The sequence below is a fragment of the Melozone crissalis genome, unplaced genomic scaffold (assembly GCF_028551555.1).
Source record: "Melozone crissalis strain CALT ecotype California unplaced genomic scaffold, PUWL_Pcris_2 ptg000092l_1, whole genome shotgun sequence".
NCBI lineage: Eukaryota > Metazoa > Chordata > Aves > Passeriformes > Passerellidae > Melozone > Melozone crissalis.
The window spans coordinates 1,963,508-1,991,217 of record NW_026535869.1 but is presented as its reverse complement, the minus strand read 5'-3'; the positions used below and the strand labels follow the sequence as shown (position 1 = coordinate 1,991,217).

General features: G+C 54.7%; 3 protein-coding genes across 6 annotated transcripts in view; all 3 read right to left on the bottom strand.

The window, feature by feature from the left end:
- Positions 1-10,511, bottom strand: part of CBL (Cbl proto-oncogene) — a 35,975-nt gene extending 25,464 nt beyond the window's left edge. The window contains exons 1-2 of the mRNA XM_054291375.1: positions 10,327-10,511; positions 4,153-4,400 (exon numbers count right to left, since the gene is read on the bottom strand). Of these exons, the coding sequence (XP_054147350.1) occupies positions 4,153-4,400; positions 10,327-10,473 (395 nt within the window). The 5' untranslated portion in view covers positions 10,474-10,511. The remainder of the gene's footprint in view (positions 1-4,152; positions 4,401-10,326) is intronic.
- Positions 10,512-13,528: 3,017 nt separating this feature from the next.
- On the bottom strand, positions 13,529-17,678 carry NHERF4 (NHERF family PDZ scaffold protein 4). Its single transcript, XM_054291408.1, has 8 exons — positions 17,634-17,678; positions 17,189-17,431; positions 15,507-15,693; positions 15,289-15,425; positions 15,007-15,211; positions 14,495-14,691; positions 14,205-14,375; positions 13,529-14,034 (listed from the first exon to the last, which is right to left on the bottom strand). Exons 1-8 carry the CDS (start codon positions 17,676-17,678, stop codon positions 13,990-13,992), a joined length of 1,230 nt encoding a protein of 409 aa, XP_054147383.1. The 3' UTR covers positions 13,529-13,989.
- Positions 17,679-17,823: 145 nt separating this feature from the next.
- NLRX1 (NLR family member X1) lies at positions 17,824-25,630 on the bottom strand. 4 transcript variants are annotated; one of them, XM_054291372.1, is made up of 12 exons: positions 25,545-25,630; positions 24,923-25,054; positions 24,697-24,824; positions 24,498-24,561; positions 24,049-24,146; positions 23,242-23,858; positions 21,003-22,417; positions 20,127-20,213; positions 19,790-20,041; positions 19,404-19,680; positions 18,105-18,132; positions 17,824-17,888 (listed from the first exon to the last, which is right to left on the bottom strand). In XM_054291372.1, coding segments are annotated over exons 3-12 (2,961 nt in total). In that variant the 5' UTR covers positions 24,818-24,824; positions 24,923-25,054; positions 25,545-25,630; the 3' UTR covers positions 17,824-17,886. The 4 variants fall into 4 exon arrangements, with proteins under 4 accessions (XP_054147347.1, XP_054147349.1, XP_054147345.1 ...); XM_054291374.1 differs by lacking the exon at positions 18,105-18,132; XM_054291370.1 differs by lacking the exons at positions 17,824-17,888; positions 18,105-18,132 and having other exon boundaries at positions 18,558-19,680.
- Positions 25,631-27,710: the final 2,080 nt, after the last annotated feature.

Here is a 27,710-nt window from a genome sequence, read left to right as displayed (position 1 = left end):
TTAGTGTTCATATGCTGGAGCCTGGCAAGGAAACCTTTCTTGTGGGCAGCTTTGGAGCCTGTTCTTTTCTTTAAGATGTTCTAATTTAAATGCAGATGTAGACTTCACACTAGTGGGTTTTGTTTAAAAAAAAAAAAAAAAAAAAAAAAAGTGCTGTGCTGCTGTATTAGAAGGAAGTGCCAGAAAGAGGACTCACACACACCATTTTGAGCTCCACATTTTGCACTATCTCCTTGTCCCTGGGCAGGAATGTGTGCAAGAGGCCTCAAAGATGAGATTAGAGAATCAACCCCCCTCATCCCAGAGGGTTTTCTGGTTCAGGGTTTAACACAAATGTTTTCCAACTTTTTCCTCTTTAAATTCCAACCTTTTTCTTTTTCTCTTTTTTTTTTTTTTCCCCTCCAAGTCATTCTTCATGCACTTCCTTCCCCTTCAGAGATATGCATGGTCATTTCCAGGAGACATTAAACACTGGGAGCTTTTTCCTGTGTAAATTAGTGAGTCCTACCATTGGAGAAGAATATGAAATCCTGCTGAGCCAGCATCCCCTAAGCTCTTGTCAGAAGAACAATTAAACATGGAGCAGCTTCCCAAAGCTTTTTTTCACCTCCATGCTCTATGGAAAAAGTTTATTGTATTCCCTGCTTAACCCCATTTTCTTTACAGATATATTTTTATTTTAACTAGCTTTATTAACAATTTGTTTCCCACAGCTGAAGCAGAAAAATATCTTGTGCCACTCCTTAAACATCCAGTCCACAGCCTGAAAAATTGTTTCTCCTCACTCATCCTGCAGCTTCCATAGCTGTGCTCTAATGTGGAAACATTTGCAGTGCTCTGATTTTATTTAGAAAATAACCTCTCCGAATTTTCCCTCCTTATAGACTGGTTTAACATCATTAGTAAATTTGATTCTTTGGTGAAAAATGGACTCTTCAGCCTAATTAATCCCTTCCCAAGGAACAGACAATTCCTCTACCTGTCTCCTGACCAACAAGCTATTTTTCACTCCTGCCATGTCAAGTATAATCTATTTACACAACTGCAAAACCACTGCTGCAAGAAGTAATTTATGGAGCGTGGAAAGCTGACAAATTGCAGCTCTTCTGTGCAAGCAAGAGGGCTGAGAAGTAAAAGCTTCCTGCAATGGAAACAGAAAAAAAAAAATAGTCCAGCAAAACCACCAAGCCTCTAAATGAAACTGAAATTGAGACCTGAGGCAGAGTTCAGCATGTTCAGAGCAAGAGTGGCAGTGCTAAGCAATGCAGCCCTCACATTGCAGGGAAAATAAGTTTATTTCATCTTTTTGTTGTTGCTAAAAAGGAAACTGAAAAAGTTCACAATGGAGAAGTCACTTATTTACCCCTGGATCTATAAATAAAAGGAAGCAGCACCTCTGGAAATGGGCTCAGCCTTCAGAATTTCTAATTACTGACACAGCCAACAAATCATTGCATCTTTTGCCTTTGCCTTCCTCCAAGCACACAACAAAATATCCAAAATTATTAACTAGAAACACTACTTGTTTCCAAGCCTGCAGATGTTACTTTTAGCCATCAAAACTCAGAGGAGCAACACAGTATCTCTAATAAAATCCCCCAAGTTACCAAGTTGCACTTGATCTACTCGCTAAAATTCAGTTTTCAACAGTAGCCAGAAGTTACTGCTCCTACCTATCAGTCAGGAAATGCACCCAGAGCTTTAAAAGCGCCCTCAGCAGCATGAATTTTTAAACAGACACAGAAGTGAGCTAAAGCAGAATTTAAATAGCATCTTGAAAGCTCTCCTAACAAAACAAATGAGCTCTCCTCACAAAAATCGCAGCGTGAGTTTAAGGCAGGAGAGCTACAACCATGGTTAATTTATATATTTCTAGTCTGAAGCCCTGTACACCAAAACCACAGAGCTACAGAGACCTCCCAATGTCTGAGGGGACGTTGGAAATAACACAAAGAGCACAAAAACAGAGAGCAAGTTGGAAATAACGGGAATAGAGGGTGATGCTCAAGTGATCAGGGCAGTTCTGATCCCACCTCAGGCATTTTTCATGGGTGGAGGAGCAAACTCCACCTGTTCGTGCAAATGTCAAAATTGTGCCTTCTGCTCTACACCAGGAGCCATTTGGGGGAGAAAATAAGGGCACACACAACAGGCTGCAAAATGAATGCAACGTCTGGAGGAGAGGAGGAAAAATGCTTCAAGAACAGGGACAAAAAAGTTAGAAAATTCAAAATAACAAATCTATTAAAGCTTTAAAGTCCTGCTCTCAAAACACAGCAGAATAATGGCCACAAGCATGCACGAGGTCAAGAGCAAATCAGATTTTTTATATATACATATATACATACATATATATATATATACACACACACATATACAAACTGCCATGAGTACATTCCCACTGAACACCAGACTCAGTTTCTATTTGTTTGCTTTACAGACTGCTGACCATCTTCCATAAAGCTTCTCCCACACTTGGGAGTATTTGAATTTATTAATGTATTAATAAATTATTATTTATTTTGAATTTATTAATTCTTACTTAAAAAGATTCATGTTTTTCTTCAGCTCCTAGCAAGGTGAGAAAATTTCAGTTTCTTCACTTTAGATTAGTGTATATATATATATATATATACATACACACTAATATATATATAGATATAAAATATAATATATATTTTGTATATAAAATATATATTATATATAAAAATATATTTTTAATATAAATAGGTATAGATATAAATTTCTGCATTTACAGTATACACATTTTATATCTACAGGTGCATTTATAGCAGAAATTAATTTAATTTAACTAAGAAATAGCACTGAAGTATTGGGTTCCAAGAGCTCCCACAACCATGGAATCTGGCACTGGCAGTGCAGCATTTAACAGAATCCCCAAAACCAAAACCCTCATTCTTTGTGTAGGTATCTCTTGAACTGGTACACAAACCACAGGCACTGGCTGCTCCTCTCTTGTCCTTTTTTGTGACAAATGAAAGAATTGAGAATGCTCCCAAGCCCAGCAGCAGCACAAGGAAAGGCTCTCTGGTGTTAGGAAAGCCACTGCTGCTCCCTGGGCTGTGCAATAGCAGATGCCATGACAGTGGCCAGGATGTGATGCTGTTTTAATGCTCGTGTTTAACACAAGTCTCCCCACAGTTCCTTCCCTGCTAAAGCTGTTTATTCATAAATGGGACAATTAGCAATTCCCCCAGGACTCCTGAGCCTGCTGTGAGAACAGCAGCCTCTGCTGCAGCCCTGACATTGCCATCCATCAATCTGGATTTCCCCTGCTCCCTCCAGTCAATTAGTTGGATTACAAACCAGCTAGGATGATTAACCCCCTGGAATGACTTCTCTCTGCTCCTCTCTGAAAAACCAAGGCACTGGAGGTGGGATTTTGGATTCATGACTGACACAGCCACCATTTACCCATCAGATGCTCCAGATTTATGACAGATCACAATACACACACAGTTAACAGCACTCCAGAAAGGAATTTCCATTTTTTAAACCGTTCTTCAACACAGGCAGTAGCAATCCAAGCAGCACCAGCAATGCCTTCTGGAGCCACTGTCACAGCCTTTGGTTGGAGCTCAATATCATGGAATATGCTACACAGAGTTCAATATTAAACCAGAAACACGTGCCAACACTTTTCCCCCTCCAGCACTTCCCAGCTGTTGCCAGGCTGTTAACCACATTCTCTCCAGGGCAATTATGTTCAGCCACTGGGTGGTTTTCACATTTTTTCCACCTTTTTTTTTTAATTCAACATCTACTCCAAAAAGCTGAAATGAGTTTAGTGTTACAAGTGCATGCCTTGTATATCTCCGCACAAATGTGTAAGATTCATATTTCCAAGAGCTTTACTCTACTCTTCATTCATTTTGTCTTTTCTTAAAGCTGGATGAGGAAACACCTTCTCAGGTACACTAAGTTAATATTGTTTTGTTCAAGAGAGCCTTATATTCAGTTTCTACCTCCACCTATCCCTTTTTTAATGCTGCTCAACCTGAAGGTGCCCCTTGACCTCAGCTATGCCTTTGTACAAAATGAAAGGCGCTGACACCAGATCTACCTTAAACACAAAGCGTCCAACGCATTTAATTCCTCCAACAAACACCTGAACCCATTTCTCTCCATTACCTAGGCTGGGAGTTCTCCTCGTACATCCTCTCCTTCCCCTCCTTGAAGAGGCTGATGGTCTGCTTGGTTTTCTTCATCAGGTTCTCCATGAAGACCCTGAAGTACTCGTTGTCGCCCAGGGTCTCCATCTTGCCCTCGTAGCGGGACAGGATGGTGCGCAGGTGCTGGTAGGTGTCAGGCAGCAGGTCCAGGATGTAGGGAGGGCTGTTCTTCAGGGCCAGCTTGGGGTTTTGGCACAGACGTACCACCTGTGGCATTGGAGAGAGCAGCTCTGTGAAAACTCCAGGAGAGGAGCACGAGCAGCGGTTAAACACAAGTCACACGTTTGTCGTAATTTGCTGGGCAAGTCCAGATGGGATCACAGAATCCCAGAATCACTGAGGCTGGAAAAAACCTCTGAGACTGAGTCCAACCCGGTCCCCACCTCACCAATTAGAGCAGAGCATTCCTTGGATACCTCCACCACCTCCCCTTCCAAAGCCTGACCATCCTTTCCATGGAGAAACCCCTCCTGGTGAACCTTCCCTGGTACAGCTTGAGGTCCTTTCCTCTTGTCCCGGGAGCAGAGCCCAACCCCAGCTCACTCCAACTTTCAGGGAGTTTTAGAGTGATCAGGTCTCCCCTGAGCCTCCTTTTCTCCAGATACTGAGCCCAGCCACCATAAAAGAATGCAATTTCTGGGCTGAAGTGTATGTGGACTGATGAAACTCACGAGAATAAATTGATGTGACAGGGGAGGGGAAAGGAAGCCACTTCACCATCCGCCATAGCCAAATGTTTCCATTGTCTAAACTCAGAGAATTAAAGGGAGAGTTGATGGCAAAACAGCCATTTGAAAAAATTAAATAGTGAATTTTCAGTTCTAGAAAGGGCTGGAGTTAGAGTTGTGAGGTCAGTTTTGGATCAAGTGTACAAGGTAAGAAGCAGCAGTCTGACACTTCTATACTCTGTGATTTCCAGCAAGCCTGAGCACAAAATGTAGCCACACTTTGCTAAAGTTCTTCCCTATAATGAACTTCATGTGGCTGCTTAACACCCTGCATATAAATGAGGCCTAAACTCATGACACTGAGGGAATTACAGATATCAAACAGTGCAGAATGCAAAACTTCAGTAAAGTGGATAAGAAAAAGCAAAAGAACAGTTTAACATCCTTCTGCAGCATCTCATTCCCACAAAACCTTGTGAAACTTTCAAGAGGAATTGAGCAGTTCCCTACAGCGCAGGCTTAAATACCTACTTCCCTTAAATATAGATGGTAAACAGAGTCATTCCTCCTGAAACACTGCTTTAGCTTTTCACTTTGCCATTTAGGGTATGTGCAAAAAGCAACCTTGTGAAGTGACACCTCCAATTTTATCTGACTTACAGCAGTGCCTGTACCAAGAGCTGACCTGAGAAAGGTTCAATTCCAGCCAAGAGAAAGGCACACAGTGTATCCAAACTCCAACCAGAAAAATCAGACTGCTGGCAAAAAAAAAAAAAAATAATAAACACCTAAAAAAGCCTCTGCAAGAATACATGGGAAAAACAAACGACTAAAACTTTCCCTCCATTTTGAGGAGGCTGCCAAGGCCTTGAGATAAAGAGATGGATGGCCAGACAGCTGATTTAGTCAATTGATGCTGATGCCTCAACTGCTGCTTCCTTGGAGCCTGTGAACATTGTACACTGAACCATATCAACAAATTGAGTCAACACATTTGTCCCCTGAAAAAAAAAAAAAAAATAGTTTCACTGTGAGCATGAAGAGGTTCTAAATCTGCTCCTCAGCTGAGCAGTGCTCTGGGCAGCAAAAGCTTTTCAGCAGAAATTGTTTATTATACAGTGGGTTAAAAACGTTAACAAACACAGTCAGCTCTGAGGAGGAAGCACATGAAGCAAGCAGAGCCTGCACTTCTCTCATCTTGCTGGAAATAGAGAACAATTTGGCTGCTACACTCTGAAATTACCCAGCTATGGAGGCAGCAGACCTGCTGCATTTCAGACTTTGATATCAATGAAAACAATTCCCCCACAGCAGCAGAGAGTCCTGCAAACTGCTCATTCTCAGAGTCCCTGTAAAATGCTTCCCAAGAAGCAGATTCCTCAAACAGTTAACAGAAAGGTCAAAACTTGCTGGTATTTTATTATCAAATCAGCTTCTTTATTTACCAAGCAGACCAAAATTAGCTAAGATGAGCAGTTAAACAAAACTGCATAACTAAGAACTGCTGCCTCATGAGCAAACTTGGGGTTTTTACATCACAGCAGCAACAACAGCATTTTGTGGCATTTTCCTCGTTTCTCTACGTGTGCACTTGCAGCATCACGACAACATCCAAAGGAATGTTCCCAGCCCTGGGAACAGCTGCCCCTCAGCAGCCTTCCACAGGGACCAGCAACGTGGAAGGAAATTGAGCAAAAAAGCAGAAAAATATTTTTTTGTTTAGGTGTGATGGCAACAAACAGAAGCAATCCACGGGTTTAAATTATCATCCAAAATTTGCCTGGCTCATGTTGGGTTCTCTGAGGAACAAACCATTTAGGGAGATGTTTTTGGGTTTTCAGACACACCAATAAAGCTCAGCATGAAGAGAGGTGGGCCTGTGAAGAACCTGAAAATTGACTTCACCCATTTCCATTTTCCAAATGCAAGTCAAAAACCAGTTTTCCCAACTGAGTTTTGAGGAAAGAATCTGTTATGTACTCACTCTAGGAAAAATAATCTCATCTACATCTTTGAGGCCTGGAATTGAATCTTTCCCCTCAACAATCTGCAGCTTGCCTTGACTAATTCTGGATTTAAGAGTCCCAGGCCTGATGAGCATCCAGGGGCTACTCCCAGGTATGATTTTCTCTCTCAGGGCAGTTCTGAAAATTCATTTTTTCCTTCCTTTGCTGCACTAAGATCACTCCTCATTCCAGTGCAACAAAACAAAACCTTCTCAAGCATCTCTTATCTCTTGCTAGACTTGTGTTTGGCCTTTCTTCTCCTCACAATGAAGGTGACCTGCAGTGGCACTTCTCTATATCAGTTCTAGGAACTGAATGGTATCAGGAAACCCTTTAGGGAAGCTTTATCTCAAAGCTCCTCTTCCTCCTCTGTTCCTTCCCACATTTATTGCACTCTGCTCCATGACTAACCCACCTATTCCTCAAATACCACCCACAGCAGTAACTCCAGGGGGCTGCATTTCATCTCTGCTCTGCAGAGAAATGCAGAAATGTCACCTCATTCAGCTGAAGGGGAACATCCAGCAGGGATGGGAAGGGATATTTTATGTCCGTGCTCTGCGTGACCACGTGCAGCTGTGGGAGGAATGGCACTGACAAAAAAATTAAGGCTTCAAATGAAAGAATCTGAAAGACATAAATATGTCAGGCAGCTTATGGAGAGCATTACAGGGAAAATATTTGGACAAGAATCAACTTGCATAGGAAATTCATCAGTCACATCCCAAAGCAGAGATGCACGAATGCTTTGACAACAGCAGCTAATTATGCAGACTAACAAATGAGGTCGTGAGCGTGGTGTACCCACACAGACACAGCACGCAGCTCTGAGAGGCAAAAACATCATCTATTAAACATGCACACAGGCAGGTTTTTTATCTGCACCTGGAATTTCATCTTCCTGGCCCAGAAATCTCACCCATTCTCAACACCTTCCATTCATTTAGCACTCCTCACCGTGAGCTTCGCTGGGTTTTTGCTACACCACTAAAGAGATTTTAATTCAGATGTGTTCTTTGAGTGTGCATAAGTACAGCTGAAATCTAACTGAAATCTGAAAGGCTTTTCAGAGCCAGAACTCTCCTTTTGTACACATCAGACTGAGCAAGACTTCAAGCCTGAGAGCTTCTGGATGCTGCCTGTGAGTAAACCTGGAGTAAAAGAGGTTGATGTAACTTGTGACAAATACAGCAGCAGCCTTGGCTTTTCTGTCACTGGAGAGAGAACACACCCAACCTGCTATAAAGACCTAAAGCTGTGAAATTTCCCCCCAAAAAACACCCTGCTGCATTTTAAAATGCCACAATAATCAGCTTTTTATTCAGGCTAATCTTTTCCTTCGAGCAGAGCAGGTCATGAGCTCAAACACAAGTTGCCATCTATATCTATATATTCTATAGGTGAAAATGTGCATTCTTACAGGTTACACTTATTTAGGGTCCTGTTTCCGTGCCCAAGCTGCCTCTCCTACACCAGCACTTGGCCCTCAGAGTGTGTAACAGAGCCAATGGCACCTCTCAAAGGGGTTTTTTGCTCTGCCCCAGTCTCTGTAGGTGATCAAAGCTCATCACAGGCACAGCAAGGCACAACCATAAACCCTGCCTTGTGTGGGGCTGGCCAACACAGAGTGATTTCTTGGCAGGAACGGGATTTAATACTCCTTTAAAGAAGTCATTTGCTCTGCCTGCTTTTAGCACTTACTGCAGGAGGCTCAGCCACCGCATGGATAAACAATGCAGGGGAAAGGGAAGGGAAATGCACAAGCCTGAGGGGCAATTGGATGAGGGATGCCCAAAATCCCTGCCTGCTCTGCTCCCAGAGGGGAGGAGGTGGCCAGGTGACAGTCCCCAAGGCCTGGGGGCAACTTGGGTGATGCTCTCACTCTACACCACTTGTAGGGCCCAGAACCCAGTGCCATAAACTGCACTGCACATTTCAGACCGCAGCATGCCAAGCCTAGCCTTGATTTCAGGGTTGAACAGTAATTATCAATGAAAATTCCACAAAAATGTTCCATTTTTATTTCTGTGTGCCTGCTTTCACTCACTTGGCCATTCCCTGAAAACCCCCCAGCATTTCTGGAAACCCTGGACCGAGCAGCACACCTAGCCAGGCCAGTAAATCAAATATCCCATCACACCAACAGGCCAAAAGGTCTGGTGTCCTGCCCCCGGCAAGAGCCATTTCCTGGCATTTGAAAAGGAGGAGGAGGAGGAGTGGAGAGTCTTAATGACCCCAGAGAGCCCCTCCTGAAGGTGTGGGGCTGGAAGAAGGCCTTGCCAGCTCCCACGCCACAAGTTTTTCTTGTTAAACATCACTTGATGCTTTATCTTCCTCTAAGTACTGATTGCACAAGGGTTTATTCAGGCTTTCACAGTTTTCCCTCAGTTTTAAGGAAAAGGTTTTGTCCTGAGTGCAGCAACACATTCCAAAAGGAATAACCTGGCCTGTCACAAAGCTTCACCATCCATTACCCACACACCAGGCTCTATTTGCTTCCAAGGAGCAAATCCTGGACTTCTCCCTTGCCCTGCTGCTGTCACCACCTGCAGCTCCCCACCAGCACCATCAGTGCCCAGCCCAGCACCTACAGGACTGGAATTATCTATATATGTATATAATTAATACAGATATCACAGAATACTGGAATTATCTGTACATGTATATCATTAATACAGATATCACAGAATATCCTGCCTTGGAAGGGACCCACGAGGACCATCCAGCGCAACTCCTGGCCTTGCACAACAATCCCACCCTGTGCCCAAATGCTGAGCTCTGGCAGCCTCAGGGCTGTGACCACTGCCCTGGGGAAGCATCCCAGATCTTCTCAGGTACTTCCAAACCCTCCATTCCAAACTGCCCCCTCTTCCTCCACCTTGTTCCCTGCAGAGCTGCTGATCTCCCTTCACGCCTTCCCATGCTGCCATCCCGTCCTGGTGCTGCCTCCCCTCCATGGCTCACCTCCGCAGCAGGCTCCACATGGAATCACAGCATGGTTGGGCTTGGAAGGACCTTAAATCCCATCCTGTCCCTGGCAGGGACACCTTCCACCACCCCAGGCTGCTCCCAGCCCTGTCCAGCCTGGCCTTGGGCACTGCCAGGGGCGGCCACAGCTTCTCTGGGCACCCTGTACCAGGGCTGCCCACCCTGCCAGGGCACAATTCCTAATTCCCAATATCCCACCAGTGCCAAGCCATTCCCCCTTGTGCTGCCACTCCAGGCTCACCACATCCTTCCCCCAAAGCTCTGCCCCCCATTCTGTGCCCACACACCCCTGAGCCCCCCCAAATATCCCCCCTGAACCCCCCGATATCCCCCTGGAGCCCCAGCCCCTTCCCTCCCAGCCACCTCCACAATTCCAGGCTCACCCCAGATCCCCCCTGACCCCAGAGCCCCGAACCCCTCAGGCCAGCCCCGTGCCACAGCCACCCCTCTCCACCCCAGCGCCCTCCCCACCTTGTCCATGAGCTTCCAGCACTTCTCCACCATCTTCTTGTCCACGGCGCCGGGCTGGTGCGGCCCGAGGTGGTGGTGGTGCGGCTGGAACGCGTCCTTCATCAGCCCGATGAGCCCGCCGGGGCCCTTCTTCAGCGGCGCCGACATGGGGGCGCCCACAGCCGGCCCGTGGGGCCCGTCCGGCACCGGGGCCGCGGTCCTGGAGGGGACCGGGCTGAGGGCGCTCCGGGCCGGGCCGGGCCGGGCAGGGCGGCGGCGGCGGCCGTGGGCGGTGGCGGCGGCGGCGGCGCCCCGTTCCAGCGAGGCCCCGCCCTCCTCGCCGGCGCTGATTGGTCGCTCTCCCCCCCGCGCGCCCGGACACGCCCCCTCCCCCGGGGTGGAGCCGGCGCTGATTGGTCGCGGAGAGAAGCGCATGCGCGGTGTGGCGGCGTGAGGGCGGAGCGGCGGCCATGCTTGGTGCGGGCGGGGCGGGGCGGGGCGCGGTCGCCATGGGAACGCGGGGGCCGCGCTCGCCCCGCCGCCCCCGGGACGGACCCGCGGCCTTCGCGGCCCTTCCCGTGGCCGCCTTGCGAAACCGCAGCGCTTCCGCTTTCCTGGACACGCGTTCCCTTTTCTAAGAACGGCCCCGACGCGGGAAGCGGCGCTGCACCCCCCCTCTCCCGCTGAGGGATGTGCCCGAGGCTGGAGCGGCACCGGCAGCGGCGGGGAGGGGATGGGAACGGGAGAGCGTCCGGTGCACATGGCAGGTACCTGAGACCTCTCGCCGCAAAGCAAGGGAGGCAGAGCCCACCGGGGCTGAGTCCCCGTTCCCGGCATCCCGGCTCCAACCGGAGAAGGAGCGGGAGCCGGGTAGTGAGAGCAACAGGGAGAGAAAAGGGGACCAGGAGAGAAAATGGGACTGGGCAGTGAAAAGGGGACCAGGGAGAGAAAAGGGACCAGGGGGAGAGAAGAGAAACAGGGGGTCAAAAGGAGGCAAGGGAGAGAAAAGGGAACCAGGGAGTGAAAAGGGACCAGGGGGAGAGAAAAAGGGATCAGGGAGAGAAAAGGAACCAGGGGTCAAAAGGAGGCAAGGGAAAGAAAAGGAAACCAGGGAGAGAAAAGGAACCAGGGGGAGAAAAGGAACCAGGGGGAGAAAAGAGAACCAGGGGGAGAAAAGAGAACCAGGGGTCAAAAGGAGGCAAGGGAGAAAAAAGGGAACCAGGGAGTGAAAAGGGACCGGGGAGAGAAGAGGGGAGCAGGGAATCTAAAGGGAACCAGGGAGTGAGTTCAGAGCTGACACCACTAAACCTTTAAAAAAATTACAACATGGGCTTGAGAGTCAGTTGAGTTCTGTTTCTTTGCTGCCTTCAGATCCTCTTTTCATCTCCTCTCCAGGCAGAAGAACACATCCTTTTGCAAAAAGCAGCTGTGGCTGCTGCCACAGGGGCTGTGACAGGAAGCCAGGCAAAGGCAAACTGTGGGTTTGCCCACATCAGTTTGGGGAACACGAGCACCCCAAACCCGGGCCTGGAGGTTGGACAGCACAGCCCCAACCTCTGGATCCAGCCTCCTGCAGGGAGCTTTGTGGCACCCACTTGCTGAGGAGCCAAATGGACAGCAGGGCAGGAAGCTGCACTAAACACAACAAGGGAGCCCAGCATGGATTGGTTATAAAACTGCCTGCCTTCATTTTATTGCCTTTGGTAAAGCTTGGTAAATATTTCTGGGACAGGCAACTCCTTGTCTGGCTTTAATTACCTGGGCAAATTTTCCTAAGGATTATATTGACCTCAAATATGTCATGGTTTATTGAGGCCGTGTTCCTGAGGCTTTTCCCATTAGGTGCTAATGGATTCTGGCTAATAGTCAAGCAGGATTGACCACCAGCAGGTGCCCTGGCCAGCTCCACGCTACCACAACTACCTGGGGAGAGAACTGGGGAGGGCAACACCGCCTTTGTGAGAGCCAAGTACAAAAATCACCATGGCTCTGATCCAAAGAATCAGGGAACACGCTTGAGTAATTGCATTCCTGACTATCTGCTTCTCTGGGCATGATTCACCCCGAGCTGGGGCTGGGAGACTTCAAGCAAAGGTTGATTTTGCTGGGGACTGTTGTGACTGTCTCACTTGGGACTTTTGGGAGGGTTTCACTTGGGATTATTGGGGCTGATGCAGGAACCCCACACCTTGGTGCTGATGGGGGCTCCCAGCAATGATTTTCCCACCTCTCCCTTGACTGTTCACCCCCAAACCAGCCTGCAGCTGCCAGCCCTGCTCCCTCCCAGGCTGTCAGCTCCCAAAATTTCTGGACAAGGACTTTTTGCCCCCCAGCTGCCTGCCCTGAGCCCAGAGGACACGAGGCAGGGACTCCAGTGTGGCGCTTCTGTTCACGCTTGAGAAGGGGCCGAGGTAAAACCTCAGCCAGAGGTTTGTGGTTCTTGGCCACATGCAAAACTCTGTGCTCGTTTTCACTCTCCCACGCTCGGCAGAGAGGTGAAATTTCCCCTCTGGGATCCCCCCCCTGGGCCCCCTCCCCCAGCATTGTCACCACCCTGGTGACAATGGGCGGGAATGGATGTGTCACCTGCATGGGGAACCCTGAGGATGCTCCTGATGTGTCACCCTCAGGATGCTCCTGGTGTCCCCTCAAGGGGAACCCTTGGGATGTTCCTGATGTGTCACCTGCAAGGGAAACCCTCGGGATGCTCCTGATGTGTCACCCTCAGGATGCTTCTGGTGTCCCCTCAAGGGGGAACTCTGAGGATGCTCCTGATGTGTCACCCGCAAAGGGAACCCTCAGGATGCTCCTGATGTGTCACCTGCAAGGAGAACCATGAGGATGCTCCTGGTGTCCCCTCAAGGGGAACCCTTGGGATGTTTCTGATGTGTCACCTGCAAAGGGAACCCTCAGGATGCTCCTGATGTGTCACCTGCAAGGGGCACCCTCAGGAACAGCCCTTGCTGTGGAGCACAGGGGATGCCTGCAGGAGTTTGCTCTCAGATTCCTACAGGTACAATGCCCAGGGGCTCTCAGGCTGGCTCTCAGCCCCCACCCTCCCAGCAGCACACCTGGAGACCTTCCACTGCCCAACTCCAGGCTTGGGAAGAGAGGATGGATCTGGCCCTGGGATGTGCTGCCCAGTCACAGTGCTGCCCACAACATCACCCACACAAACAGCAGCGTGGATTTGTCCTTTAATCACCCCAAAAGGGTGGTGCAGGAGCAGGGTGGTGCTGGTTGCTGGACACTCAGTGCCCACAGGTTCAGGGAGAGGAGCAGCACAGGAGAGATGTCCATGCACGTGCAGATCTGAGCCAGCCCTCGATTCCCCTGGCTCATGGTGCAGAGGGGCAGCACCCCAGCTCTCCTGGGAACTCCCAGAGCCTGGAGCTGGGCAAGGGCTTCAGTGCAATGTCCTGAGCAATCCCTGGAGGTAGCTGGGCAGGCAAAGACACAGCTCTGTGGTCAGGGCAGGAGGAGCTGCCAGTGTGGTTGGCACAAGCTCTGAGGCAGCCTGGGTGGGCAGAGACGAGTCCCTGGGAGGGTCATGCTGTGAGCCAGGCATGGAGACACAGGAGCTGCGTGTGCAGGGTCCATGCTGAGCAGTGCTGAGCCCGAGGGCTGCCCGTGGCCTGGGTGGAGGTGCTGTGTGGGAGAGCCTGTCCAGAGGCTCCTGGGCTGTTAGAATGCCTGGCACAGCTTTGTGTGCTCCTCCTGGCGCTGGCTCTGCGGGGACACAGGTTGGAGGGGTCATTCTGCCCGGCCCTGTGGCCAGGGGAGCACACAGCCTCCTCCTGGCAGCACCACGGGTGCCAGGAAATGTTGGGATGGGTGGAACTGGAGGGTGGCAGCACTCAGAGCCCTGCCAGGCTGTGAGCACTGCCCTGAGCAGTTACCTGTATGATCTCTATGCTGTTGGCAGCAGCCATCAGCCAGGACACAGGTCCCTTGGGTGCCACCTCAACGTCACAGGGTGCAGGGGAGCCACTTCGAGAAGGCAGGGAGGGCGAGCAGGAGCCTGAGGCGGGGTCGCTGTCCTCGAAGAACTGCAGGGGGGACAGCCCGATCTGGAAGAGCAGAAGAGGGATGGACACACAGCCCCTGTGGGGGACACCCATCCCACTGTGCAGCCCCACAGCACCCCAGGGCTCCCCAGCCAGAGCAGGAGCGTGGCCCCAGGACCTACCGAGTGGTAGAACTCGTCCCCAGCGGGGTCGATGACCAGCAGCGTCACCTGATCCTCCCGGGCGCGGATCCTGTGCACCGTCTGCTCGTGGTCCAGCCCCTCGATGCTCTCCCCGTTCACGGCCAGCACTCGGTCCCCTTCCCTCATCCCCGCCTGCTCTGCTGGCAGCCCCACATCCACATCCCACAGGAACTGGCCTGCCACAGCACAGGGAGGGGACAGAGGCTCACAGAGAGGAACTGGCTCTGCTGACCCCCGTGTGCAGGTGGGGACAGGGTATAGAGCTGTCAGCTCTTCCCAACCCTCAGAAATGCCTTTCTCACATACAAACTGCCCCTCTCAGGGTGGGGACAGGGTATAGAGCTGTCAGCTCTTCCCAACCCTCAGAAATGCCTTTCTCACATACAAACTGCCCCACTCAGGGTGGGGACAGGTCCCATTGCAGGCACAGAGCTGTCAGCTCTTCCCAACCCTCAGAAACGCCTTGCTCACATACAAACTGCCCCTCTCACCTACTCCTCCCGAGCTGCAGTCATCCTCCTTGAGCAGGAACCCATAGCCAGCAGGACCCTTCACCAGGTGCAGCTCCCGGACCTTGAAGGGCAGCCTGGAGGTGTCAGCCAGGGCAGCCGTGACCCGCAGGCCCCGCAGGCGGTAGAACTCCTCCACGGCGCTGGATGCCACCAGCAGCGTCACCTTGTTGCCGCTCTGCTTGAGCTGGATGGGAAGCACGGGTGACATTCTCAGTGACGTTCTCAGCCCCATCCCTCGCCCCCCACGGCGGGAGCAGGCACCTTTCTGGTGAGCTGGGCGTGGGAGTAGCTCTTGACGCTGTCCCCGTTGAGCTCCAGCAGCCAGCAGCCCGGTGGCACCCCGGCTCTGTCCGCTGGCCCGTCCTGCAGCACCGACAGCTGGAAGGTGCCCTTGGTGCCTGCAGGAGGAGCAGAAGGGGACCTTGGGGTGAGTGAGGTGCTACAACGGGGAGGCTCGTGGTGGCAGCATCTGGTTTTACCTTCTGGACACGACACGCTGAAGCCAAAGCCGCTTTTGTCCCTGGTGACGTGGCAGAGGCGCGGGCGGATGTCCTCGGGCAGCATCTGGGACAGGTCCCTGCCCAGGGCTTTGGCTGCTTCGTAGGAGTCACCATCCAGCACTGCCAGCAGGACCTGGTTCCCGCTGGCCTTGATCTTCTGCACCACCTGGAAGGACCCAGGAACCCTGAGCGGGCACCCTGTGATGGGGTGGGGTCCCTGGGGTCAGCAGGGCTCGTGCATGTGGTGATGTTTGCAGGGGTCCCAGGGTGAGGGGACAGATGAGAATGTTGACTCCATGTTTCAGAAGGCTGATTTATTATTTTATGATATATATTATATTAAAACTATACTAAAAGAATAGAGGACAGGATTTGATCAGAAGGCTAGCAAGCAAGAAGAATGAAATTAATAACAAAAGCTTGTGTCTGACTGAGAGTCCAAGACAGCCGGACTGTGATTGACCATTAGTTAGAAACAACCACATGAGACCAATCACAGATGCACCTGTTGCATTCCACAGCAGCAGATAACCACAGATAACCATTGTTTATATTTTGTTCCTAAGGCCTCTCAGCTTCTCAGGAGGAAAAATCCTAAGGAAAGGATTTTTTAAAAACATATCTGTGACATATCATCTTTTTTATCTTAATTAAATTAAAAAGAAAAGTGTATGTAATTTCATCTGCTGGGCCCGTGCAGAGGAAAGAACAAACACTTGAGAAGTTATCTGTTGCCAATCAAAACCTCAGTCAAGTGCTGATGTGGAATGATCAGGGAAATTCTTCACCTGTAGAACATCAAATTCTATCAAACACTAAAACAATCTTACAACATAAGAAAATGAAAAAACGATGCAAAGAAAGTGCATTGCTTCAAGTGCAAACAGCTGAGTCAGGCATCCTCTGTGCCCCTGGCTGGGCAGGACCCAGGGATTCCCATGGGAATCGGGGATCAGGGATTCCCATAGGAATCAGGAATCAGGGATTCCCATGGGAATCAGGAATCAGGGATCAGGAATTCCCATGGGAACCAGGGATCAGGAATCAGGGATCCCAGGAATCAGGGATTCCCATGGGAATCAGGGATCAGGAATCAGGCATTCCCATAGGAACCAGGGATCAGGGATCAGGAATTCCCATGGGAACCAGGGATCAGGAATCAGGGATCCCAGGGATTCCCATGGGAATCAGGAATCCTCATGGGAATCAGAGATCAGGGATCCCAGGGACCCAGGCATTCCCATGGGAATCAGGGATCAGGAATCAGGGATTCCCATGGGAATCAGGGATCAGGAATTCCCATGGGAACCAGGGATCAGGAATCAGGGATCCCAGGGATTCCCATGGGAATCAGGAATCCTCATGGGAATCAGAGATCAGGGATCCCAGGGACCCAGGCATTCCCATGGGAATCAGGGATCAGGAATCAGGGATTCCCATGGGAATCAAGGATCAGGAATTCCCATGGGAACCAGGGATCAGGAATTCCCATGGGAATCAGGGATCAGGAATCAGGAATTCCCATGGGAATCAGGAATCCCAGGGACCCAGGCATTGCCATGGGAATCAGGGATCAGGAATCAGGCATTCCCATGGGAACCAGGGATCAGGAATCAGGGATCCCAGGGACCCAGCGTTGCCATGGGATGCTCCCAGCTTACCCTGAGGTGGTCCATGTGGTCCACGAAGTGGCCATTGACCTGGAGCAGGCGGTCCCCGTCCTGCAGCCCCCTGCGCTGGGCCACCCCCCCCAGCTCGATCTGCCGGATGACGTGGCCCTGGCAGCCCAGCTCCTCGTGCAGGCAGAAGCCGAAGGTCTCGGCGCTCTCCTTGGTCAGCAGGTAGAAGCGGGGCTCCCCCACGCCCTCACCGTCTGTGGGGGGGCACAGCCCGTGAGCAGGGCCCTGCAGGGATCCTCACACAAGGTCTGCACCCCACCCTGGGCTGGGGAGCTGCTCATCCCTCCTGTGGTCACCTCCCACAGGTCACCAGTGGGACAGAGAGCTCAGGACCCCAGCAGTGCCCAGATGTCACAGCCCCCTGCACAGACAGGGACACCCAGGTGTCACAGCCCCCTGTGCTGTGACAGGGACATCCAGGTGTCACAGCCCCCTGTGCTGTGACAGGGACATCCAGGTGCCACAGCCCCATGCAGACACAGGGACACACAGGTGTCACAGCCTGGGCACAGACAGGGACACACAGGTGTCACAGCCCCTTGCAGACAGAAGGACACCCAGATGTCACAGTCCCTGCAGACACAGGGACACCCTGGGAGATGAGGGCATGTATTTACCCGTGTCCTCAGTCAGGGTCAAGGCTGGGTTGTCGATCCCAACTTTGGGGTTAAACTCAAATTTTCTGAAATGATAAAGGGCAGGAGAGGCCACGTTAGTGCAGGGTGGCCTTGCCCCTGCCTCCCCCAGCCTTGGGGAGCTTGTTCCTCCATAAAGGGCCAACTGGGGCCTGTGCCTCCTTTGCCTTGGGGAAAGCCAGAGGGGATTTCCCTCTTGGACCATTCCCCACGTCTCTCCTGAGCCCCAGAAAGCCCCTGGTCAAGGGGAGATCAGCACTTACATGATGGACATCTTGTCTCCCTCGAGCCCTGCAGGGGGAGAGGAGAGGTCAGCACAGGAGGGGGTGGGCTGGGAGCAGACCCCACGCTCGAGCACTCCCAGGCTGAGCCTGCCATCCAGGTGAGGGGTTTGCCAAGCCCACACAGCCCCCAGGCCCCTCTGTCTCTCAGCACAGGTTGTTCCTTGGCCCTGTCACACTGTCCTCCTGCCTTCCCAACAGCAGGATGAGCTGCTCAGGTCCCACGGGCAAAGCAGGGCCAAGCAGATGGGGCCAGTCCTGGGGGTCTACAGGGGTCTGCAGTGAGGGCTGAGAAGGTTCACCAGGACCCCAGAGACCTCCCCTGTCACACACCCCCCATAAAACCACTCCACACCTCTTTGGGCACAAGGACCCCCAAACCCAGCGAGAGGGGATGCCTCTCCAGCATCCCCACAAGGTGACATTTCCCTGCCTGCCTCTGGCTCCTTCCCCAGGCTGCCTGGGCTCTGACAGTGCCTTGCTGCACCTGGCAGCAGGGCCTGTGTGTGTGGGGAAGGGTCTGCAGAGGATTCCCGGGCAGGCACATACCTTTTGTTTGCTTCATGGCTGCAGGGATTGCCAGAGGGAGCAAGGTACAGGGTGAAGTGGCAGGGAAGTGTCCCCGCCTCTCCCAAGACGCCCCAGGTTTAATGGTTAAACAGCCCTGAGCTTCCCCTGCCCTCCCAGCCAGAGCTGGGAGCAGGGAGCAGCACCCCAGGACACCCAGCTTGGGGACAGCTCCTGGTGGCTCCCAGGGGACACACAGTGAGGGGAGAATGACTGGTTCAGCACTGGAGCAGAGGTGGGCTGCTCCCTGCCAGTGCTGGGAGATGGGGAAAGGCAGAACCCTTCACTCCAGCTGCTGCAATTCCTCCCCAGGAAGGGCCCCAAGAGGAGATCAAGTCTTGGTACTAGTGTGCTTCAGTGGAAATAGAGAGGTGCACTTTAATGCTCCCAAAAGCTTCACAGACAAGCCCCAATCCTGCTGCCTGCCAGCACTCTGGCTGGGCTGCAGGGGCTGGCTTTCCACAAGCCCAGAAGAACAAGTCCCATTTGCTCCTGGCCTGGTTTCTGTGCCATTCCCACACTCGAGCCTCGCCTGCAGATGAGGCTGAGCCCCACACACCCAGCACCCGTGACAGCACCATCCACCCAGCATCTCCAGGTGGGTGAGGGCGCAGGGAACGTGCTGCTGGGCACACTCCACTGCCCCACCCTGGCTGGTGGATGGGCAGCAGGTCAGAGGCTCCCATCCTGCAGTTCCCCCAGCATTTTCTTGACCTCGCTCTCGACTCGCAGGAATTTGGCTTTCCTCCAGGGGTTGGCAGTCTGGCTGCGGCTGCTCTCCAGGTCCTGCAGGAGGAGGGCGAGGTGCTGCCGGACCCGCTCGCGGTCCCAGAAGGGCAGGTTCCTCTGCACCACGTTCAGGATGTGGGACCAGTAATCGGAGACGTCGGTGCCCGCCGTGAGGAAAACCAGAGCCCTGACGCCGTCCCGGTCCATGCGCAGGGAGTCAAGGGCCCTCTTGCCATCCTCGCTGATGTCGTTGAAGTAGAGACTGGGAAAGCAGCAGGAGGCACTGGTGAGGGCTGAGGGGAAGGACAGGGGCACACAGGGCAGGGATGCTGTGTGGGTAAAAGGGCAGGGATGCAGCAGGATGGACTCACTGCACTTTGTCCAGCGTCTCGTGCCTCTTGGCCACCTCCACCACGCGCAGCGCCGCCGCGTCCGTCAGGGAGTTGTAGCCCAGGTTGAGCTCCTGCAGGTGCTGGTTCTGGGCCAGGTGCTGGGCGATGGCCTCGGCGCCGGGGTCCCCCAGCGAGGCGTGCAGCAGGGACAGCTGGGTCAGAGAGCGGTTGCCGGCCAGCGCCTCGGCCAGGTAGCGAGCGCCCTGCTCGCCCACGGGGTTGTTGGCCAGCCTGTGGGACACGGAGCTCAGCGAGTGCCCAGGCACGTGGGGGACAGCAGTGGCAGTGTCATGCAGGGCGGGGGCCGTATACTCACCGCAGGCTGCTCACCGCACACTTGTCATGCAGGAGCAGGTCACGGATCTCCTTGCAGGCGTCGGAGCCCAGGCTGTTGAGCTGCAGACTGGTGCAGAGCAAGGCACGGGGGTGACAGGAACAAAATGGCTGTTACCTGGGAGCCTGGCAGCCCTGCCCGCTCCGTTTTGCCCATCACCATCCTCCCTGGGCTCCCCAAACTAGGCCACTCCAGGTTTCCTCTCCCGAAGGGAGCGCGGCCACACCGCACCCGAGCATGAGCCAGCAGAGCCAGTGCCAGCAGGAGCGGGGCAAGGGGAAGGGGATGGCGGAGTCTTCAGGAGGTGGGTGAAGGTCAGAGGAGGGATCAGGGCTCCATCAAGCCCTCCTGAGCATCTGGAGGCAGGAAGTGCGGCACAGCCCAGCTGCACAGCCCGATCCATCTGTGCTGAGCACGTCTCGCCACCACCTGGGCGGCAGGAAGACCTGCAGCTCCACAAACGTTCTGGAACGTCTGTGGGAACATCTGCACAGCCCAGACTCCCACCTCTGGGACTGCAAACTCCTCACAGGGCGAACCACACGGGGATGCCGGGTAACTTCCCGTAGGGACTCGGGTCTGCCAGGACAGCTGGCAGCCCGCCCAGCCCGTACCAGCTGCAGGGAACTTCCCAAAAATTCCTGCGGGAGGGCGAGCTGGGACTGCAAATCCCAGCATGCAGTGCCCTAGAAAGGCTGTTCAAGGAGTGTGGCATGTTGGAAGCTGTAGTTCCCTAGGAATACACTGGGATAAACATGTCCTTGCCTAAGTTTTCCGTACTTGGGCTTCCTAAAGCATCCCTGTGATGGGCAGAGGTGAGAAAAACCCGATTTTTGAGCAGGAGGAGGTGGTACTCACTGGAGAGCTTTGCATCGCAGCAGGACAGGGAAGAGGGTCCTCAAGCTGCCGCTGTCCAGGTTGCAGGAGGTCAAGTTCAGCTCCTCCACCTCGTGACTCGTGGTGCTCATGACAGACGCCAGCACGGAGCACTTGAGAGGGGTCATCTTGACGGAGGAGAGGTTGACGGCGCGCAGGGAGAGGATGGCTTCGGCCGTGAAGCGCTCGTTCTGGAACTCGTGCAGGAAGAACAGGTAGTCCATGAGCTCCGAGGGGGGCAGGCCCCGGCGGCCCTTCCTGATCACCGTCTTCTTCATGGCCTTGGCGATCTCGAAGGCTGCCAGGTTCTTGATGGAGCAGCCCAGCTGCTCCAGGATGGCGCGGTTGCGGCGGGACAGGATCCCCCCCATGAAAATGGGGAAGAGCTCAAAGACCTCATCATCCGGGGCCTCATCGGGGTGGCGCATGGGGCCCTCCACGCCCAGGATGCTGGAGTTGATCTGGTCCAAGACGTCGTCGTTGTAGTAATCCTCCTCTTTGAACAGCTCCTCTGCCATGGTGTGGGCAATGGTGTCCCTGTCCTTGCCGCCCACCCGGGAGAAGTAGCGAGGGAAGATCTTGAGCAGGTTGAAGAGCACAGGGAGAAAGCGCAGGGGCAGCACCTTGGAGATGATGTTCACAACCACGGCCACGTCTTCGCTCACCTTCCCCAGGACCTCCGACAGCTCCTTCCCCACTCTCTGCACCAGGGTCTTCTTCTCGCCCAGCACCACGTAGAGGGCTGCCAGGTACTCCTGCATGGCGGGGATGGTGAAGACAAAGGTGTGCTCCTTGCCCGGCTGTACGCACGGGCTCAGGAAGAAACGGAACACGTCGCTGCGGAAAACCTCCAGGAGGTTGAGCTCGCTTTCAGTCTTCATCTCCACCTCGAAGCACTGCCGCAGGTCCTCCTCTGAGAAGCAGGTCTTGCGGGACATCACCCCCTCGTAGGCCAGCTTGCCCACTGTCTTGGCCGCGTACTTCATCATGGAGATGTGGGTGGGGTCGCTGCTGTCCAGCACCTCCCCACTGAAGTTGAGCCTCAGGAAGCTGGTGTAGATACCAGTGAGGGTCTGGCTGGGAGGAACCGTCCTGGTGAAGTAGAGGAAGTGCAGGGTGGTGCACACCAGCCAGCAGTAGGAGGGCAAGAAGCAGGCGGCCGTTATTTGGTTGTGGCGCTCCAAGTTCCTCGACAGCATCTCCACCAGGTTCTCCTGCTCCGCTGAGCGGCGCTCCTGGCTCTCCTCCCCGGAGCAGCCGGGCTGGCTGAGGCGCATCTGGAAGTAGAGCTTCTGCAGGTTGGTGTCGGAGAAGCCGCAGATCTCGGCGTAGCGCCCCACGTACTTGCCGGGGATGCGGCGCACGGCCGAGGGGCGCGTGGTGACGATGATGCTGGCCTGGGGACACAGGGCTGGATGAGCCTGGGGATGTCCAGCGGGGTGAAACCCACTGAGGGGTGCATGAGGATCACCCCGTCCACAGGGTGGGGTTCACAAAGGGGCCTGGATCAAACCTGGCCCAGGAAAAGGGGAGAGAAGAACTTTCCCCATTCCCTCCTAGACATGAAGTCTGGAAGATCACAGCCTTTACTACCTTACCAGGCTGTCACAGACATGTTCTATGAAAAATTCTTTCCTTAGGATTTTTTCTCCTGAGAAGCTGAGAGGCCTCAGAAACACAATGTAAACAATGGTTATCTGCTGCTGTGGAATGCAACAGGTGCATCTGGGATTGGCCCATGTTGATTATTTCTAACTAATGGCCAAGCACAGACAGCTGGCTCAGACTCTGTCTGAGCCACAAACCTTTGTTATCATTCTTTTTTTTTCTATTCTTAGCTAGCCTTCTGATGAAATCCTTTCTTCTATTCTTTTAGTATAGTTTTAATATAATACATATAATAAAATAATAAATCAAGTCTTCTGAAACATGGAGTCAGATCCTCGCCTCTTCCCTCTTCCTCGGACCCCTGTGAACACGGTCAGACCAGGCCTCCAAGATATAAATAAAATTTGGAAGATCACAGCCTTCATTACCTTACCAGCCCCTCCCAAAGATCCCACCAGTGACATGAGCCCACCTTAGCAAGTCCCTCCAGGAACAGAGGCCGCCTGCTTGCCCCCAGCCAAGCTGGACAGCAATTAATGACCACAACAGCCCTGTGACACCTCAGGGCTCACACCCCCAACCTTCTCCCAGCACAGAGCAGGGCAGCACCCACCTCGGGCAGGAGGTATTTCCGCAGCAGGTTGACCACGATGGCAGAGGGAGGCACGGGCTCGTTGGGGTCACAGCACAGCTCCGTGCCAGCCAGGCTGAAATCCAGGTTGAGGCGCTCCAGGCCGTTGAGGATGAAGAGCACGCTGAGGTTGGAGGCCTCCAGCACGGGCACCACGTCCCGGAGGTGCTGGTACTTCTTGGTGACGAGGCGCCGCAGGGACACGTGGGCATGGCTGTGGGACAGGTCCTCGCAGGAGAAGGGGATGACCAGCTGGAAGCGGGGCAGGCGGCCGTGGCACCAGTCCACCACCATCTTCTTGATGAGGGTGCTCTTGCCCGTGCCCACGGTGCCGTAGAGCACCACGTTCTTCACCTGCCGCCCGCAGGCGTCCACGTCAAACAGGCTGTGGAGGCTGATAACCTTCCTGGAGGGCTGCTGGAGCTGGTTCTGGATGGTTAAACCAGGGGAGGGCTTCAGAATCTCCTCCAGGGAGCTCTCCCGGATCACTGGGTCCACGTGGACGGCGTCCAGAGAGAAGGAAGGGCCAAACTGCCTCTCCTCGTTGGGCTGGTGGCTGAACCACGCAGACAGGCTCTTCTGGTGCTTCTTGATGGCACCTGCAAGGAGGAAGGTGCTGGGCATGACAAGGGTTGTGCAATGGCAGGGCACTGAGGAGGTTGCCTGCCCCAGGCCACTGCAGAGAGGGGACAGCACCCAATTATGGGGAACCCTCACACTGCCCAGGACAGCAGCTGCCCCCACCCCACTGTGTAGGACCCTCCCTCCAAACCAGAACTGCAAACTCACCAGAAAAGGCCACTTTCCTCAGCTGGGACTGAGCATGGTGAGAGGAGCTGGGCTGGGCAGAGTTCTCCTGGGAGTCTCCCTGGTAGCGAACACAGCCCCTGCAGGAGGAGGGAGAGTCACAGGGAGCAGCCCCAAACCCCGCCTGGGTCAGGGTGGGCAGATCCCCAGCGAGGCCGTGGGAAGGGCTGAGAGGAGCCAGCTCAGCCCTTCCTTCCCCCACACCACGGCAGAGCACAGGGCCAGGGCAGGGCACGGCTGGGAGGTGAAGGCAGGTCAGCAAGCCACGGGCTGTGCATTCCCAAAAAACCTGTGCAGAGGCAGGGAAGGTGGGCTGGAGTCAGAGGTCTGGGTGTTTGTTTGGAAGCAAAGCAGTGTGCAAGGTGCCAGAGCAGCCAGCTCAGCCAGCTGTGCTGTGACAAAGAGCCCCAGCCGTGTGACACTGAATTTACCTGGGCAAGGAGATGCTGCTTGTGCCAAGGATCCTCCTGAGGAAACTCCTGCCTGCACCACCTGCTGGGGAGGAGGAACGCACATGGTCAGGGACCCCTCCATGCCAGCAGGGTAACCCCACACCTCGCTAGGGTGCCCCACACCCCTGCCCAGCCAGGGGGGACAGGGCTGAGTGCCCGCGCACAGAGCCCACCTCACCTGGCACGGCAGCAGCGCACACGGACACGCTGCGGGTCCCCCTCGTCCCTGGCAGGCACCAAGGCAGCCGTGCCCATCTGCCCCAGGGCAGGCAGCCCTGGCACTGCATGGCCCGGGACATCCTGCTCCTGAAACACAGGGGGTGGGAGGCGGGTGAGGGGCTCCGGGGGCTCAGCAGAGCGCGGGGGCTGCGGGATGGGGTGCACAGAGCCCTGCCCAGCCTTACCTGCCCCAGCGTGGTCCAGCCCGGCAGAACCGGCTGTGCTGGCGCTGACTCAGGCTCCCGCCCCAGCAGGGCTCAGCAGGGCGATCCTTCAGGAGCCCGGGCGGCGCTCACAGCCCCCAGCATCCCGGGAAACTGAGGCACGGGGGGGAGAAAGACATAATCAAACCCCAGCCGAGAGGAAGGGACGAACAGGGTGACAACTCCACTCACTCACTCACTCACTCACTCCTCCCTCACTCACTCACTCACTCACTCACTCACTCACTCACACCTCGCACGACCCACGCTGTTTACAGCCCCTTTTTATGTGATCCAGGTGGAGAAACTGAGGCACAGGGGCGGGGGCAGAGGGGCTGACCTTGAGCACAGGTGTCCCGACCTCGGTGCCCCTGCAGGAAACAGCCCCGCGCTGTCCCATGCCCGGCTCCCAGCCCCTGGGCCGAGCCGAGGGCCCCGAGCTGCCGTCCTGCGGCTGAGCCCTTCCAGGGACCCCCCTCGGGACCCCCGTGTCCCGGTGGCCCCCGTGCCCTCCTCGCTGCACGGCGAGGCCGTGGCCGGGCAGGACCGGAGCCCGGGGCTGGCACCGGAGCCCGGGGCTGGCCCCGAGCGAGCCAGGGGTTACCTCGTCCTGCAGGGCTCCAGCCGGGATCTGCCCGTCCTCGATCAGCCGGGCTCACGGAGCGCAGCCCCGAGCTGCCCATCCGCCTGTCCCGGGCACGGCTCCGCTGCGGAGGCGGCAGCTCCGCGGGCAGAACTTCCTGCAACGCCATCCTGCCCTGTCCCGCCCCGCTCCGCCGCTGCCAGCTCCGGAGCACGATTGGAGCCTGGCAGGAACACCCGCACCCATCACTGGCAGCTCCCCGAGCACGATTGGAGAGCGGCTGGAGCCAGCAGGAACCCTCACCCATCACTGGCAGCTCCCCGAGCACGATTGGAGAGCGGCTGGAGCCAGCAGGAACCCGCACCGGGCACTGGCAGCTCCCCGAGCACGATTGGAGAGCGGCTGGAGCCAGCAGGAACCCGAACCGGGCGCTGCCAGCCCCCCGAGAAGGATGAGAGAGCAGCTGGAACCTGGCAGGAACCCGCGCCAGGCTCTGCCAGGAACACGCACCCAGCTCTGCCAGCTCCCCGAGCACGATTGGAAAGCGACTGGAGGCTGGCAGGAACACCCGGAACACCGCACTGGGCTCTGGCAGCCCCCCGAGAAGGATGAGACAGTGTCCGGAGGCTGCAGGATCACCCGCACCCCCCACGGCCTCCCAAACACGGGCAGGACTGCGGGAGGCGCGCTCTCACCAGATGTGCAGCCAGGCGGGGATGTCCTCCGGACACATCTGGCGGCTCTGCATCCCCAGCTGCTGCCCGGCCGTGCAACCCGAGCCTGCAGGACGCGTTCTGCTGCGGAGAGGATCCCACCCCGGCGGCGGAAGGAGCCGGGGGAGGCTGTGCCTGGTGAACACACACACACACACACACACCTGTAACCTGTACCTGCCCTCTGGCTGCCGGCAGAGCTGCTCTGGCCACCCAGCGAGTGACAGCTGTGTCACCGAGGCCACACACAGCCCCTGGATGCTGTCCTGGGAGGTGCCAGCCCACCCAGGGGTGCTGAGACTGCACACCTCAGTGTGTATTTACACCCCAAATTCAGTGCTCCCCATCACCCGTGCCCTCGAGGCTCTCAGGAAAGGAGACACGCAGGCAGTACACTATAAATATAAGTTTTATTGATGTGTGAAATCCAACAAGTACAGCTGGCATCTCGGAAACACCGACACAAAGCAGAGCATCTCCTCCTGCCCAACAGCTCCCGGCACCCTCTGGGCGAGCAGCAAGCTGGCACCTGGCACCCCGGCCCTGCGGGGCACTTACCTGCGTGTGCAGCCCAGCCTGGAGAGCCCCGGGCCTCACTCCACCCTGCCTGGTTCCTGCCAGGCTGCAGCTGTGGGCAGCAGTGCCCTGCTCCTGCCTCACAGCCTCCTCCCAGCAAGGCAGAACCACCTGGGCAAATGCCCCCGGAGCAGCTGGCACAACAGAGCTGTGCCAGGAGACTCCCTCGGCCTCTGAGCTGGTACCTGCCCCTTATTTTGGTAGGAAGGTAGCTCACACCCGTGGTTGTGTGGAAATGTGAGTTTCAATGCCTGCCCTTCTCTGCGTGGTGCCCCCCTGGATCACACGTGCCTCACACTGTCCAGCCTGGTGTCCCGACACAGCAAAAGCTGGAAAATCACAGGGCCCAGCATGGCAGGGACACACACAGAGCCCAGGGCAGGGGGACAGGACAAACGGTGTCCACACACACACAGTGAGAAGGAAACACTGTTTTATTGCCTGATTTGGGAGAGGGGTGACACCCTGGGAGAAGCCCCATCCCCTCCCTGTTCTAGCCCAGCCTCCCCTCCAGCAGACCCCAGCCAGGTGATGAAGCGTTTGCTCTTCTTGTGCGTGTGACGGAGGTGGCCTGGACATGCATGGAGGTGAGTGGCCATGCCCCTGCCTGCCTGCCTGCCACCAGAGCCCCCGTGAGAGGCAGAGCCTGACACAGCCATGGGCCAAAGGGGCTGGAGCAGTTTGTGGTGGGTTGAGGCTCAGCTGGCGTTCCCAGGGAGCCAGAGCCACAGCTTGAACCCCACCCTCATCCACTCAAAGTGCATCACAAGGGAGGGCAGGGGCAGGAGAGGAGGTGTGGGGGAAGAAGCCTGCTCTCCTCCATCACGCTCCTCCTGATTATCCAGACGTGTTCTCTCGTGGCATTCCTGCAGCCGGGAGCACCCACGGCTCTGCTCCC

What these genes read in the sequence shown, in the direction of transcription:
- NHERF4 (XM_054291408.1), bottom strand. Translation starts at nt 17,678, where the DNA reads ATGGGGCTGTGGCACCTGGATGTCCCTGTCACAGCACAGGGGGCT. An exon ending in ACCACATGGACCACCTCAGG is followed by an intron (nt 15,694 to 17,188) that starts GTAAGCTGGGAG and finishes GGGTCCTTCCAG; the next exon opens with GTGGTGCAGAAGATCAAGGC. An exon ending in CAGCGTGTCGTGTCCAGAAG is followed by an intron (nt 15,426 to 15,506) that starts GTAAAACCAGAT and finishes CTCCTCCTGCAG; the next exon opens with GCACCAAGGGCACCTTCCAG.
- NLRX1 (XM_054291370.1), bottom strand. Translation starts at nt 24,817, where the DNA reads ATGTCCCGGGCCATGCAGTGCCAGGGCTGCCTGCCCTGGGGCAGATGG. An exon ending in GTGCGCTGCTGCCGTGCCAG is followed by an intron (nt 24,562 to 24,696) that starts GTGAGGTGGGCT and finishes CCTCCTCCCCAG; the next exon opens with CAGGTGGTGCAGGCAGGAGT. An exon ending in AGCAGCATCTCCTTGCCCAG is followed by an intron (nt 24,147 to 24,497) that starts GTAAATTCAGTG and finishes CTCCTCCTGCAG; the next exon opens with GGGCTGTGTTCGCTACCAGG.